The sequence below is a fragment of the Chelonoidis abingdonii genome, chromosome 2 (assembly GCF_003597395.2).
Source record: "Chelonoidis abingdonii isolate Lonesome George chromosome 2, CheloAbing_2.0, whole genome shotgun sequence".
Lineage (NCBI taxonomy): Eukaryota > Metazoa > Chordata > Testudines > Testudinidae > Chelonoidis > Chelonoidis abingdonii.
Genome location: NC_133770.1, coordinates 187,370,768 through 187,385,806, shown reverse-complemented (window position 1 = coordinate 187,385,806; position 15,039 = coordinate 187,370,768). Strand labels below are relative to the sequence as shown.

At 39.1% G+C, this 15,039-nt stretch overlaps 1 protein-coding gene across 7 annotated transcripts in view; it reads left to right on the top strand.

Annotated features, from left to right (window-relative positions):
* KIF13A (kinesin family member 13A) overlaps positions 1 to 15,039 on the top strand; it is a 132,391-nt gene that overhangs the window by 80,421 nt on the left and 36,931 nt on the right. For 6 of the 7 annotated variants that reach the window (XM_075062867.1, XM_075062862.1, XM_075062863.1 and 3 more), the window contains exons 15-20: positions 1,877 to 2,087; positions 7,654 to 7,816; positions 11,036 to 11,176; positions 13,018 to 13,167; positions 13,801 to 13,965; positions 14,690 to 14,863. In XM_075062867.1, the coding sequence (XP_074918968.1) occupies positions 1,877 to 2,087; positions 7,654 to 7,816; positions 11,036 to 11,176; positions 13,018 to 13,167; positions 13,801 to 13,965; positions 14,690 to 14,863 (1,004 nt within the window). The remainder of the gene's footprint in view (positions 1 to 1,876; positions 2,088 to 7,653; positions 7,817 to 11,035; positions 11,177 to 13,017; positions 13,168 to 13,800; positions 13,966 to 14,689; positions 14,864 to 15,039) is intronic. The other variant, XM_075062864.1, reaches the window with a different exon arrangement.

Here is a 15,039-nt window from a genome sequence, read left to right as displayed (position 1 = left end):
TTCTGCCATGCTTGTCCATTATCTTCTGCGTAATGTTTAATTTCTCAGTCGTCATTCTGTATAATTATGGTTTCAAAATATTTTAGAGATGATGCTATAAAAACTTGCAAATGTGAAGATAATTCTGCTTGTATTATGCAAGTATTTAATATGAGTAGTATAGACAGGCAAATAAATAATTCAGCTTATATGCTTCTATCAAAAGTCCATTCAAGCCATAATCCTTTTTGCTCCAAAATGTATCTGGAAGTTAAAAATAACTAATCGTTCTGATGCAAATACAAATTCTAACTACTTGTGAATAGACTCTACCACTTGTTGACAATTTAAGACATGTAGCGTATCATTTAATGTCTTGTGAAATGTTTAATATTTACATTTATGAGGTTTTACTTTGTATTTCGTAACTACTGTAATAGTGGTATGCCTATAATAGATCTGTGTGCAAAGCATGAGTTCTGTTCTTCGAACGACAGTGATACGATTAAAATAGTAACTTGCAGTAGTTTTCAGTTTTTCCAAAGATATGTTGAGAAGACATATATCCTAAATTAATATTTTCAATGATGTTGAAAATGATTCAGATAAACAAATTCAAACTATTATTATAGCAGATCACAGGCAGCCCTCACCGCTATTCTGTTCAGGTGAGAAACTGGGTTTTATAAAGAACTTTTCCTAGTTCTTAGAGTATAGTAAAGTTACGTTACAAATAGTGGGCCAAATTGTCCTCAATTAAATATATGGGGCTTTGCAGAATCTATCCCACTAGTTTAAATATTAATGGAATTGTGAGCAGTTGCCAAATGTGAAACTCTTGTCGCATTTATCTATAAAGACATCAGAACAATTTTTTTTACCGAAAGTTGAGTATTGACAAGCATCTCTTTGCCTGACCAACACCTTGCAGAGTCTACCATACAGAGCCTCTATTTAACATAGCACCTTTAACAATGGCACATCTCTCCATGCGGCAGAAGTATTGTATATGGGACCATAACAGGACTTGATATTTGGAGCAAAGGCAGGATCACTAGCATCTAGGAGCTGCCGGGGTGTGAACTGCACCACACAATAGTGTGCTGTGACTATGTTAATGCAAACTATGAATCTTACAGTTCGTGTTCACAGAATTTAAATGTGGCATTTACAGCACAGCAAGCTAATTTATTGCTCAATAAAATGTTGACTTTAATTTTTTTTAACTGCCAATTCAGTTACTACATTTAAGTCTTCAAAACTGAAATCAACCCAGAGTTTATTTGTACATTAGTGTGGAATGTACATATGAGACAGATTTAAAATTGACAATATGTAGGAAGGTTAATTTATTATGGAAGTTTATTCTCTTCCAGAACCACAAAGAAGTTCTAGGAAACGTACACAATCTATAACTTGCTTTTAAAAAGGAAAAAAAATGTTTCTTTTCTTTCAGTGGTTGTTACTAACTGAAGTAGATAATTTGGTTGTTTGCTTCAGTTTTCTTGTACCACCCTCCATCACATTTCCTCAACAGCTAATATAGAGAAAGTGAAGTTATCCTTTCCCTTCGTCCTACTTTCTTGCTCTTACTAATTCATCTCTTTCTCTATCCTTGCTCCATTTAAGGCTTCAAAATATATTTTAAAATAACATCAAAAAATAATAATGAAATTAAATGTTTGTGTGTGATCACTCATCTCACTTTCTCTATATGCTGTATTCTTTTCCTTTTGTATATTTATTTTGACTTTTGGATTGTAAGTTCTTTGGGGCAATGGCTGCCTTGTTCTTTGCTTTTGGAAAGTACTGGCAATTTTTAAATGCTACTAAAATATAAATATTATGATAGCAATTGAATTCAAGTGTTGTGTTCGCTCATTTCTTGTTTTTCTAGACCCAGTCCAAAATGTGGTGCAGGACTTGGAGAAGCAGTACTTGGAAGAGAAGCAGAGTGCTCTTGAGGAGCAAAGGTTGATGTATGAGCGTGAGCTCGAGCAGCTCAGGCAGCAGCTTTCTCCAGAAAGGCAGCATCAGCATGGCAGTGATAGGCTCTCATATACAGCTCAGACTGCCCATCAAAAAGTAAACATCTGGACAGAAGAGAGGTGAGAATACTGGAGTTGAAACAAAAATGAATGAGAAATACAAAGGAGAGGGCTTAGGGGATAGAAGGACAAGGTGATCCATCTTTCTGAAAACAATCAACATTTTGGCTCATTGTAAAACTGCAGTATCAGACTTCTCTTCAGCCCAGTTAAATCCCACTTTTATTTCATTTAGAGCTACATTCTGAACTCTACTGCAGTGTGGGGCTTCCCGTTGGTTTGATTTGATATCTCACATGCACCTTTGAGAGCAGAATTTTGCCCTGCGTGGTGTGGTGACTTTTATTTTTCTCCCAATGAACTCTTCATAGAGCAGTTCAGATGCTATGCAAGTGTTAAATTCATACAGTTTTAACACTCCCTGCATATATTGCTGACAGATTACTCGAGGGAGGGAGGGAAGTGGGAAGGGACAAATATGTAAGATCAAGCTTTGTCAGATATTACTGTGCCATCAGTCTTCCGAACACTGAAAACACAGTCCATGCCTCACAAATCTAACAATGTGTATCAAGCACAGACAAAATTCAGAAACACAGGACATGCGCAAAAAATTAAAGGTTTACTCTCAAGTTGTACAAACTTTTAAAAATAAATCTATTTTTAGAACACTGTTGTTGAAGGGCCTCACACAAAATGTGTGTTTTGAGGAATGATTTTGAGTAGAGACAGGTTGTTTAGTGTGCAAGGGAAACACAGGAGTTCCAATCATAAGAGATGGTATGGAAAAACACAGACGAAGTATGGGTGAAAGATTCACAAGGGTCTTTTGCAAGGGAGAGCTGGAAGGAGAGCTTGGGACGTGGAGAAGGAGTAGGAGGAGGAAAAAAAATTCGCTGGGTTTAGGAAGGGGTAGGAATGTATATTGAAGGTGACAGGAGCTTGTTGATGTCAGAGGTGAGAGGAAGCTATTGGACTCACAGAGGAGAGTGATATGGTCAGAGCAGAGGGAGAGAAATAAAATTTTCAGCAGCTGCATTTTGTTGTAAACAAAGTAATATTCTGTTCTTGGTTCTATGATTCATCCGACAGAAGGAGTGACTAAATGGACTACTAGTTTTTTGTCCAGCTGTTTTCTGTGAATGTTTATTTGCCTTGTACAACAGAGACTTCGTTGTTCATGCATCTCTTTTTATAAATAGTGACTTTGACCGCTCCTTTCTATCTTGGTGTATTTCCACTTCCTCCATAAAAATTCAATGTAAAACAAAAGTCTAAACAGAGTAAGCCAAAATGGTCTTGTCTCATTCAGATCCAGAATGTAGGAAACAGAAAATAGAATCAAGATCTAGTCCTGTAAAGCCATACATTTTGTGTTAGTTTTTGTGCAAGCCTTGCTTTCAGCATTCACAAATTCTGCCAAACTGGGCTTGAAAAAAATCTGTTTGTCTATGCACCAGTGATGACTAGAAAGATTTCACAGGCAAGGAGGGAAAACTGTAGTATTTCAGTTTTAATTAAAAATTGTTTCTAGCTCTTAGAGATGTAAAGAAAACCATCCTAATGTGAACTGAATGCAAAATGATGCAATCTCATCTTCCTGAGTCTGCAGACAAAGCTCTAGTACTTTTATAGCTTCTTGCAGCTTTGCCAAGTAGGAGATTGAAATGAATAGGCCTCTGGTTGGAGTCACTGGTGCTCTTCATAACTGGCTTGTGAACAGTAGTAAAGCTGTCAAAAAATCACATAACTGATATGTTACCACTTCCTGGGAACAGCTGTGAGCAGCAGCATAGATAAGAACTGGAGTCACTCACAAGGGAAAGCCACTCACAAAATAGGTGGCTAGGGTAGAATAGTAGAGGCATCCCTCCCCCTTACCCTTTACAGCAGCCAGAATGCTCTGGAGCAGGAGAATGGACGGAAAACTAGAATGGATGACGATATCCTCTAGCTTGAGGCTGATATGCAAAGACAAATCCCCCAAGCAAGAAACGGGGTGGGCATGCCAGCACTCACCCTCTGTACAGGTCTGTCTCATCTTTCGCTGGGGTTACGTTCCGCAGTCAGCGCGTAAAGTGAAAATCGCGTATAGTCAAAATTACACTGAGTGTAATGGCAGGCGGAATCACCCGCACTACAGAAACAGTATTTAAATTGTTGTTTTCTCTCTTTTTTTTGTGTTTTTTCTTGTTTTTGCCGGCCACATAAAGCTGAAATCGCACATGTTAAATGCGCCTAAGATGCGACAGACCTGTACAGCAACTGTTAGGGGAGTTTGGGAGGAATGGGCCTTCAAACAAGAATGTTATCCTTGGATTTCACTGATGAGTATCCCACCCTCATAGCTGAGGTCCAACTGCAACATAAAAACACCACCACCATCCATGGCTACTGTGCATCTGATAAAATTTTTGAGTCCTATCAAATTGTTTTAATGAGTAAAAGCAGAGATGAAAGTAAGGCGGTCCGGTACGGCATACTGGCAAGAGCCAGTACGCCGGGCTGGACCCGACTGGCTTCCCCAGGCTGACAGTTTAAGGGGCCTGGGCTCCTCACAGCGGAAGGAGCCCCGGGCCCTTTAAATCCCCACGGGAGCCCTGCTGCTGCTACCCTGGGGGTCCAGCAGCCAGGTTCGGGTGGTGATTTAAAGGGCCCAGGGCTCCCCATTGCTAGAGCCCAGGGCCCTTTAAATCGCCTCCCAGTCCCAGCTGCCGGAGCCCTCGGATAGTGGCGGCAGGGCTCCGTCGGCAATTTACTGGAGCGCTGCTGTGGTAGAGGCAGCCAGAGACGTGGGCCCTTTAAATGGCCCCTGAGCCCTGGGGCTCCCAGCTGCAAACTCCAGGGGTGATTTAAAGGCCCCAGGGCTCCCAGCCGCAGCTGGAGCCCCGGGGTCTTCAAATCTTGATTTAAAGGCCCCGCCTCTTCCAGTTGAGGCCACGCCCCTGCCCAGGACTCCGGCATACCAGTACGTCCTTTAATTTACTTTCACCTCTGAGTAAAAGGTATCCTGTAAGAAATAGTGAACATTTCCAGTACTGCAGAATATTTTCTTAGACTTAATTTTTTCAGCTTTAAAGGAGGATTGGGCTTCTGAAGAGGGGAGAAATGGTCCATGTACTGGAAAGAAGAAATCAAGAGAAATCTGTGGGGAATTTCTAGTGTTAATTAGGCAGTGAAGGCAGGGTAGTATTTTGAGGTGGAAGAGAGAATCTACTGAGCACTGATGGGAAGTATGGAAAACATATTTCGTATTCTAGGCAACAACACCATCTGTTCAGTTTGAAGGGCAAGGTGTTAGCAGACCTTAGTGACTGGACTTGCATGGAATGTGACTGGTGTGTATTATAGTGGCACCTTCCAAGCTGCTGTTTGTTTTAAAACCAATGTCTTTCAAGACTCAATATCTAGATGGATATTTGCTTTTGTTTGTATCCAAATGGCATACACACTTTGTATATTAAAAATACAAAAATCACATCCGAAACTTATTTTGTTCGCTTCAGTTTCTGTAGTGTGTTTTTGTGGTGCTGCTCTAGGTGTATTCCCACAACTACACAAAGAAAACAAGAATTAAAATATACAAAAAATAATGAAAACTCTCTAAACTAATACTTGGCAGAGGTAACAGCTGCACCTAGCTACGATATGCTTGTCACCTATTCCTTCCCCAAAAGTCTGAGGAAAAGAGATTGGCTTTGTTGCATTCCCAGAAAGTTGTTAAATTCAGGCTCTACTTGGACCAAAAAGGGGAGCCAAGGACTTCTCCTGGAAAGAGTCTTGTCATCACCCTCCTTCCCTCCCTTTTCAAATTAGTAACCTATTAGCTTGAGTACATCTACTGATCTCACATGCGGAAGCATCACACAGGGAGAAAAGGGGGATGTATTTTATATAGCCAGATCCCGTGCCATTTGAGCATTTATAGATCAAAAACACATTCAGTTCCACATGGAAGCCAGCAGTACGACAGAGCACTCATGTAACTTGCTCTCGGAACAGAGCACTGCTTAGTTAATAAGTAGCTGCTCTAGCTTCAGCTTCCAGGTGATCCCACAATATGTCTCTTGGTAGAATGCATTATTGCCATCTAATCTCAAATAGCTGATGGCATGGATAACAGTAGTAAGAGGGATGGGGAAAGGAGTTTCCCTCTTTGCTGCAGAGCAGGTGACCGGGGGGAATAGGGGCTGAAGGAGGAGAGGAAGTAGTCTTGGACACAGCTGCTGCCTGAGTATCTGGCCTCTAACAAGGCCGCATTTGTATTGCAGAGCTGACCGAAGTAGGAAATAGGCACTAAACTGAGTACTTTAGAATACTAAAGACCCCACAAAGCAGGCCTCCTCGCTAATCCTACCGATGGTCTTATCCCTTTCTGTTCAACATGTACATAATTTTGTGTTACCTTGCATGAGAGAGCCTTCAGGGCAGAAGAACAATTGCCCAGAACTACTGTCTGGAACTCCTTTCAAGGAAGAAGAGTGTAGCCACTCAAGAGCAGTTCCTGCTAGGGACTACAGGCATGACAACAACATGGCATGGTCTGTGGTATTTAAGGCATGTGACAGATCTGAGAGTATCAACAAAATACTTGAGCCAAACTCTGCCCATACCTACATGCTGCACAGAACAAGCTTGCCACTCCTCCCAAACTTGTCTCTAATCCTATATATTGATTTCCTTAGGATTGTGTGTGTGTGTGTGTGTATGAGTCCTGGGGACTAAGGAATCTGACGTTTAATTATGGGTTTTATTCAAGAAATTATGAGATACAATATACTCCCTTGTAAGTGCTGCTGCGCATCCGGGATCCTATGTGCAGACCCCTAAAACAAGGCAGAAATGATTAGGCTTCTCTGTCTGTTACCTAAAGAATAAACATGTAAAACTAAAAAAAATAATGTTGCGGATCCTGCATGAGGCAAGTCTAGAGTTGCATCATAGGGAGGAGCACCATATGCTGGTTTTTGCTGCCAGTTTTGATATTAGATTAGGTTTGTTCAAACAGGTTTGAGAACCCTTTTTGGAATTCATTCAAAGGGTGTTAACCTGCACACAATGCTCCAGTTGTTAATTTGTGCAAGTATTTTTTTAATTATAGGGTGCATTTGATCTGTGGAACATACTATGTTTTATACTAGGAATGGCTAATACAGTGGACCATGGAATCCTACAGCACAGCAGGGCCTTATCTTTTTAATAAGAAGGTGTGGACACAGGTTGTAGGTTCCAACATGCAGTTTGTATAAAGATGAAGCATCACATGCTGGGGCTGGTAGTCTCTGGGGACCACACCTCCAGATGAAGGGGAAAGAGAGATGCAGTGTATTTTATTGCGTCAAAATTAGGAGCAGCCTTCAGGCTCCTAGCAAATTCCCAGTATAGCTGTTCTTCTGTAAATGTGACTTTTAGTTCAGAAAAGTTTGGGTTTAATTGCTCTGGGCTTTCCTTCATAGCTGTATGTTTATTTCATATGCTAAGATTTTTCTCAATAAAATGATGTATAAGACACATTTAGTGTTAGTACAGCATTTCTTCGCAGGACTTGACTAGCCATTTTGTTCGTGACCTTCCAATAATAAAAATAGGTTTCCTTCTATTTTTCATGTTACTTGCTGCACTACAGGGATGTATTGTTCCGGCAGAGCCTGGCTAAACTTCGAGAGCAAATAGTAAAGGCCAACACACTGGTGAGAGAAGCAAACTTCTTAGCAGAAGAAATGAACAAGCTAACTGATTATCAAGTGACACTTCAGATCCCTGCTGCAAACCTCAGTGCCAACAGAAAGGTAAAAAGAGCTGATCTCTGAAAGAGGGAATTATTTTATTGTCCTAACCATGCAGGAAGAAAGATGAGATGCAGTGTTTTGTTGTTTAATTAGGCCGCAATTTTACTCACCTAACGTCTGAGAATACCTGGCAATCAGTTGTACAGTGCAGGTCATCGTTTTTTGTCAATAATTTCCATTTATCTGGGAGTACTGCTGTCAGCCCTCACCTTTCCCAACCCACTCCCAGCCAGCCCGTTGTTGGGACCCTAATGCCGTCCTCTTGTATGAGAGTTAAGGAGGACTGGAAAAGGGGGAGGGGGTTGGCTCTCCACAGTATCAACCGCCCCACCCCCATTTCATGCTTCTTTATGGATTCCTCTCCCTAAATCTACTTCAGCTCCTGTTTATCAGTGAACTGTATCCTCTGTGTAACAAGTACCTGCTAGCTACTGAGTTTCAATATCTTGACTGGTGCTGTTGATTAATCGCAGTTAACTCACATGATTAACTCAAAAAATTTGTCGCAATTAATCTCAGTTTTAATCGCATTGTTAAACAATAGAATTCCAATTGAAATGTATTAAATATTTCAGATGTTTTTTAACATTTTAAAATATATCTTGTATTCTATGTTGTAATTGAAATCAAAGTGTATATTTTAATTTAAAATATTTGCACTGTAAAAATGATAAACAAAAGTAATAGTATTTTTCAATTCACTTCGTACACGTACTGTAGTGCAATATTTTTATTGTGAAAGTGCAACTTATAAATGTAGATTTTTTTTGTTACATAACTGCACTCAAAAACAAAACAATGTAAAACTTCAGAGCCTGCAAGTCCATTTCTTGTTCAGCCCATTGCTAAGACAGACATGTTTGTTTACATTTACAAGAGGTAATGCTTGCCCACTTCTCACTTTCAGATGACATTGTAAATAAGAACAGGTATTTGCATGGCACTTTTGCAGCTGGCATTGCAAGGTATTTATGTGCCAGATACGCTAAACATTCGTATACCCCTTCGTGCTTCGACCAGCATTCCAGAGGACATGCTTCCATGCTGATTGCGCTCGTTAAAAAAATAATGCATTAAATAAATTTGAGATTGAACTCCTTGGCGGAGAATTGTATGTCCCCTGCTTTGTTTTACCTGCATTCTGCCATATATTTCGTGTTATAGCAGTCTCAGATAACAATCCAGCACATGTTGTTCACTTTAAGAACACTTTCACTGCAGAGTTCACAAAATGCAAAGAAGGTACTATTGTGAGATTTTAAAGATAGCTACAGCACTTGACCCAAGGTTTAAGAATCTGAAGTGCCTTCCAAAATCTGAGAAGGATGAGGTGTGGAGCATGCTTTCAGAAGTCTTAAAAGAGTAACATTCTGATGTGGAAACTACAGAACCCAAACCACCAAAAAAGAAAATCAGCTTCTGCTGGTGGCATCTGACTCAGATAATGAAAATGAGTATGCATTAGTCCACACTGCTTTGGTTTGTTATTGAGCAGAACCTGTCGTGAGCATGGACGCATGTCCCGTGGAATGGTGGTTGAAGCTTAAAAGGAGATGTGAATCTTTAGCACATCTGGCACATAAATACCTTGCGACGCCAGCTACAACAGTGCCATGAGAAGGCCTATTCTCACTTTCAGGTGATATTGAAAATAAGAAACAGGCAGCATTATCTCCTGCAAATGTAAACAAACTTGTTTGTCTAAGCGATTGGCTGAACAAGAAGTAGGACTGAGTGGACTTACAGGCTCTAAAATTTTACATTTTCTTATTTTTGAATGCAGGTGTTTTTGTACATAATTCTAATATTTGTAAGTTCAACTTTCATGATAGAGATTGCACTACAGTGCTTGTATTAGGTGAATTGACAAAAGCTATTTCTTTTGTTTTTTTTACAGTGGAAATACTTGTAATCAAAAATAAATATAAACTGAGCACTGTACGCTTTATATGCTGTGTTGTAATTGAAATTAATATACATGAAAATGTAGAAAACATCCAAAAATATTTTTTAAAATGGTATTCTATTATTTAACAGTGCGATTAATCGTGATTAATTTTTTTAATCGCTTGACAACCCTAATCTTGACCTAATATCCTTTCCTACCTCATTTGGGTTCCTTACTTTCTGTGGGGAAGGCAAAAAAAAGCCATCCCACCTCAGCCAATCTAGGAGTGAGGGAAAAACTGTGTCCCAGCCACAGAAGAAAACACTAGTGCAAGGCCACAGGAGATCATAAAACCTGATCCTACTATAACCCCATGGGAGAGAACATGGGTACCACTGATATTGTGACTGGGAGAGAGAGAGAGTGAGTTCTTTCTGGAATGCATGAGTACGAGTATCCTCCCCTTCTTCCAGTGCACGTGGTGAGTCAGTGCCACTATCTGCTCTGGCCACTTCCTGGTCCCCCCAGGTTGGCTCTGGTAGGTCCGTTGTCCTAGCCCCTCCCTCGTAACCCAGATGCAGTTAGGACCCATAAAAGAGTACTGTTTTTTTTGTGCTGAGCAGGCAGAGTCACCACATTCAATTGTGGTGAGCACACTTTCATTTTAAAAGGAGGGCATTATCATGTTTAGGTCCAAAACTAAGTCATTAAAGGTGGAGTATGGACATTTACTGCTTAATATGTGGAGAGTAAATAGTTTTAAAAATAAGAGAGCAACTTTAATTATAGCTCCTATAACGTTCTTTTACAAGTATTCTTCCATTCATCCATGCACATCATGAGAGCTGATGACACTTGCTCTGTTTTCTTGCTGTGTAACCTAAGTAGAGTTCTTTGCTTTTTAAATTCAAATTGAGACAATTAGGCCAAAAAAAGGTGTTGTTTTTTTTATGTGATATTGTCTTTACAAAACTTAAAATAACCTATTTAGTCTTTTCAGAGCCTTATTGACATTTGAGATATATAGTAAAATCTACTGCTGTCAGTTAGGATATTACTATCCATTATCACGTGAATTTGTGAGAGATTGTTCTTATTTAACACGTCAACATAAAAAAATAAGTTATTTGTGAAAGACAAAGGGAAATAGCCAGTGGATCTTCACACACTACATGCTGAGTTAGAGGGCAGAGATGGGGTGACTGGAATATAAAAGGGAGCCACTTATTCTGTATTTTAGCGCTCTTTGAGAATGTAATTTGAGTGAGGAGGTTTAAATATTTTGAAATGTGAATTTCTGTGCAGTCAATAATTATTCTTCTCTGACTCAGAGGGGGGCAATAGTAAGTGAGCCGGCTATTCAAGTACGAAGAAAAGAAAAAGGTACTCAGGTGTGGACTATTGAGAAACTGGAGAATAAATTGATTGACATGAGAGACCTGTATCAAGAATGGAAGGAGAAAGTTCCTGAGGTATTTAAAATACATTTTAAAAATGTCAGAATGTATGTCTGTTAGTATATCTATCTCTCTATATCTTTACAGGTTCAGTACAAATAATGTAAGTGTGCACATAAACCAGCATGTACAAATACTGTACTTTGGTGAAGAAGAATTTTCTGCATGAGTAGTTGATGGAATTGTGAACAATACTGACATGCACAATGTACATTACAATGCAGAATAAAAGAATAAGCTCCTCATTCTGCCCTCATATATGCACTTTATACTTTTATTGACATAATTCCAATTAACATGACACCAGTGGAATTGGCACAAGTATTTGAGAACAGAATTTGGTCCTGGAACTTAAAATTTGCTACACTTTACCTTGTGTATTTTTTGAATATGTTAATGTCAAAGCCCTAAGTAGTTAGTATTTGCTGAGAATTAAAATATCAAGTTGGCCATGAGTGTAAAAATATTCATAATGCTTATGCATAAATATCATGCCTATATGTAATCATATTAGTCCTTGGCTCATTATATCTTGGAAGAGAATGAAATAGGATTTGGTTGTTCAGGAGTGTGCCCTTCAAATTGCCAGGTAGGAATACATCAGCAGCATGCTATCACATGAATGATATGGGGAGCACAAATTATTCTGACTCCTGCAGCCTACATGGAGCATTATTCTCACAACAATTTGAGCAATCACTTGGCTTCTGTGTGAATTATTGCTGCTTTGGACAAGATAAGAAACTCTCTCAAATCATGTTTGTGTTGAGTCTGATCCTGCACACATTGAAGTCAATGGACCGTTGATTTCAGTGAGCACAGGAATGCTAAAAAGTACATCTCTTGGTTGTACTAGTCTGTTTTCTTGGGCATAAATTATCTTTCCTGAAAGTGCACCTCTACCCTGATATAACGCTGTCCTCGGGAGCCAAAAAATCTTACTGCATTATAAGTGAAACCACATTATATCGAACTTGCTTTGATCCGCCAGAGTGCGCAGCTGCCCTCCCCCCCCCCGCCAAGCACTGCTTTATCATGTTATATCTGAATTCGTGTTATATCGGGGCATGTTATATTGGGGTAGAGGTGTATTTAGTGCCTTATATGCTATAACAGTACTACTGTGGTTCAAATGTTTGTGTTTGGAAAGGGAGAGGAAGAGGCAGGCAAAGAGGAGGAGCAGGATGCAGGGTGCTCATGTGTCCACAGAGCAGTATACATCTCTACGGGAATTCCTAACAAAATACTTTGTGGTGGAGCCAGGTGATCTGCTATCATGCATGGAGTGTTTGTGTTTAAAAAGCTGTAGAGATTATTTCAGCCATGTAGTAGTAAGGAAGCAGCTCCAGGCCTGTGAGGGAGATTCCTCCTTGATTGCTCCCCTAACAGCTCTTGCACTTGCAGTGTTCCCCAGCATCCAGCCCATATATCTAGCTGGGTATTGGGGAAATAATTTGGTTCTTTCTTTTTAAAGACCAGTTTCAGATGAGATATAAGGAGGTGCAAACTCCTTGAAGTCCCTGGAATTGCACTGACTTAGAACAGGGTCTAAATTTGACTGAAGGTCTTTCAAAATGTAGGTCATATTTTATTATTTGTATGAGTGAAACTAAAGGCATTACATGATCCCCATCCAAAGATCTTATCAGAATTTTGTGATGAGCTTCACATCTAAATTTAGGTGTGATGTGATGACTGAGAGAGAAACATCGGTGGGGTGGGGTGACTAAGGGTAAAGGTCACAGAATAAAGAATATATGTTTGTTCAGTTGTGGTTTGTGCACATTTTGATGGTTCCACTAAGTTTACAACTTTTAAAAAGTAATTAATGTACCTTCTTAAAAAAAACAAAACAGATAAGGAAGCTCATTGGTAAAAAAGGTGACCCTTTCTATGAAGCGCAAGAAAACCATATCTTAATTGGAGTAGCAAATGTCTTTTTGGAGTGCCTTTTCTATGATGTTAAACTTCAATATGCAGTGCCGATCATCAGCCAGCAGGGGGAGGTAAGGCTAAATAGAATCTTAATGTATTGGTAATGTATAATGTATTGCAAGTGGAAAGAGGAAATGCAATTAGTTCTAGGTTTGTAACCTGTTTTATGGATAAATATCTCTCACTAAAATTTTGACTAACCTAAATGCTGATTTTTTTATTTTTATAATGAGTCTTTTTTGTACCTTTAAATATCCAATCAGCAAAAAACTGTTCATTTTATGGCTAAGAAAATTTGTTTGACTAAAAACGTAAAATGCATTTTGTGATGGTAATTTGGCAGACAAGGAATACAAGGTCAGAGATTAAGGCACCTCAGCTTTATGCACAAATTTCTTTAACTCCAATTAAAGTTCAACCACAAATCCATTGCAGTAATGACCCTAAGTACTTTTACTGTTTTGAATTGAATTGTGTGCATTGAAAAGTGAAAAGTTGAATAGTGGGATGAATGTATCATGCATTCATTTTCTCCATAGTCTCTCCCTTTTATTTTTCCCTGTTGTATTATTCCCCTTCTATTCAGTGTTTAAGGTGCAGTGACATTTCAATTCCACTGCTTGTTGCCTGCTCCCCTTGGAAGTTGGATATTATACAATGTTCTAATGTTCTTAAAGCATAAGTACTTAGTATTTGTGCTTCAGGTTGCAGGACGGCTGCATGTTGAAGTGATGCGAGTCACTGGTGTTGTTCCAGAACGTGTAGCAGAAGGGGATGACTCTTCTGAGAACTCCAGTGAGAGCGGAAGCCTGGAAATCATGGATAGCAATGGAGAAATTATTCACAGAGCAAAAAAGCTCACCTGCAGGGTAAGTAGGAGACAATCTGTTAGTTGAGACATTTTTTTAAAAAACAAATGTATTGTTACAATCCAATATAAATATTAAATTTTGCAGGACTTGGTTGTTTAGGATGTTGTTAATAGGAAAGAGACTCATCTCTCTTACTTTGAGTCAGATGTAGTCCAGATCAGTATTGATCAAAAATGGTTACCATTGAATGACTATGAAATGAGTGTTTTCAGTTCAGTTTCTAGTGGACACAGGTCTGCACCACAAATACTGACATCCCAAGAGACACCCTTCTTGGCAGTTACAGAAGAGATGATCCTTGCATTTCAGGGTTGATTTGTCAAGTAGAGAAATTTTTGTGGCTATTCATGCTGTATGGTTAGAGATTATATCAATCTCAGTTGCCATCAGTACAATCCCTTTAATAAATAATTGTGTGTATATATAGCTTTAAAGTGTAAACTTACATATTCAATTTTGGGAGCCTAGCATTTTACATGATCAAAAATGTGGATATAGGTCTGCAAGTTAAATACTTAAACACTGTGAACACAAATGCATCTGAGTTTTTGCATATGCAGAACTGCAGGCTTCCAGAATAGATGCATGTTTAGAGAGTGGTTTGAGGTCTCTTTTGAAAATTTGGTCCTGAATGTTAATTGTCACTTACATGCTTTAGTTTTTAAACAATCTATAAGAGAAAATAATCACATTACTTTGAGTGTCTGTTTATCTCACCCAGGTAAAAATAAAAGAAGCAACTGGACTACCACTGAATCTGTCTAATTTTGTCTTCTGTCAATACGCATTCTGGGATCAGTGTGAGTCAACTGTCGCAGCACCAGTGGTTGATCCTGATGTGCCATCACCTCAGAGCAAGGAAGCTCAGTTTACAGTGACCTTCTCTCACTGTAAGGTAATTATTTTATTTTAAAACAGCATACCAGGAGGGCAATATGTTTGAGATGAACTATTCAGAGCATGACCCTAAATGGCATATAAACTTTTGGGGAAAAAATGCAACTAAATATCCTGTATCATAATTGCTAGGAAACTGTATTTTTGGGAAGAAACTCAAATTTATAATATGCT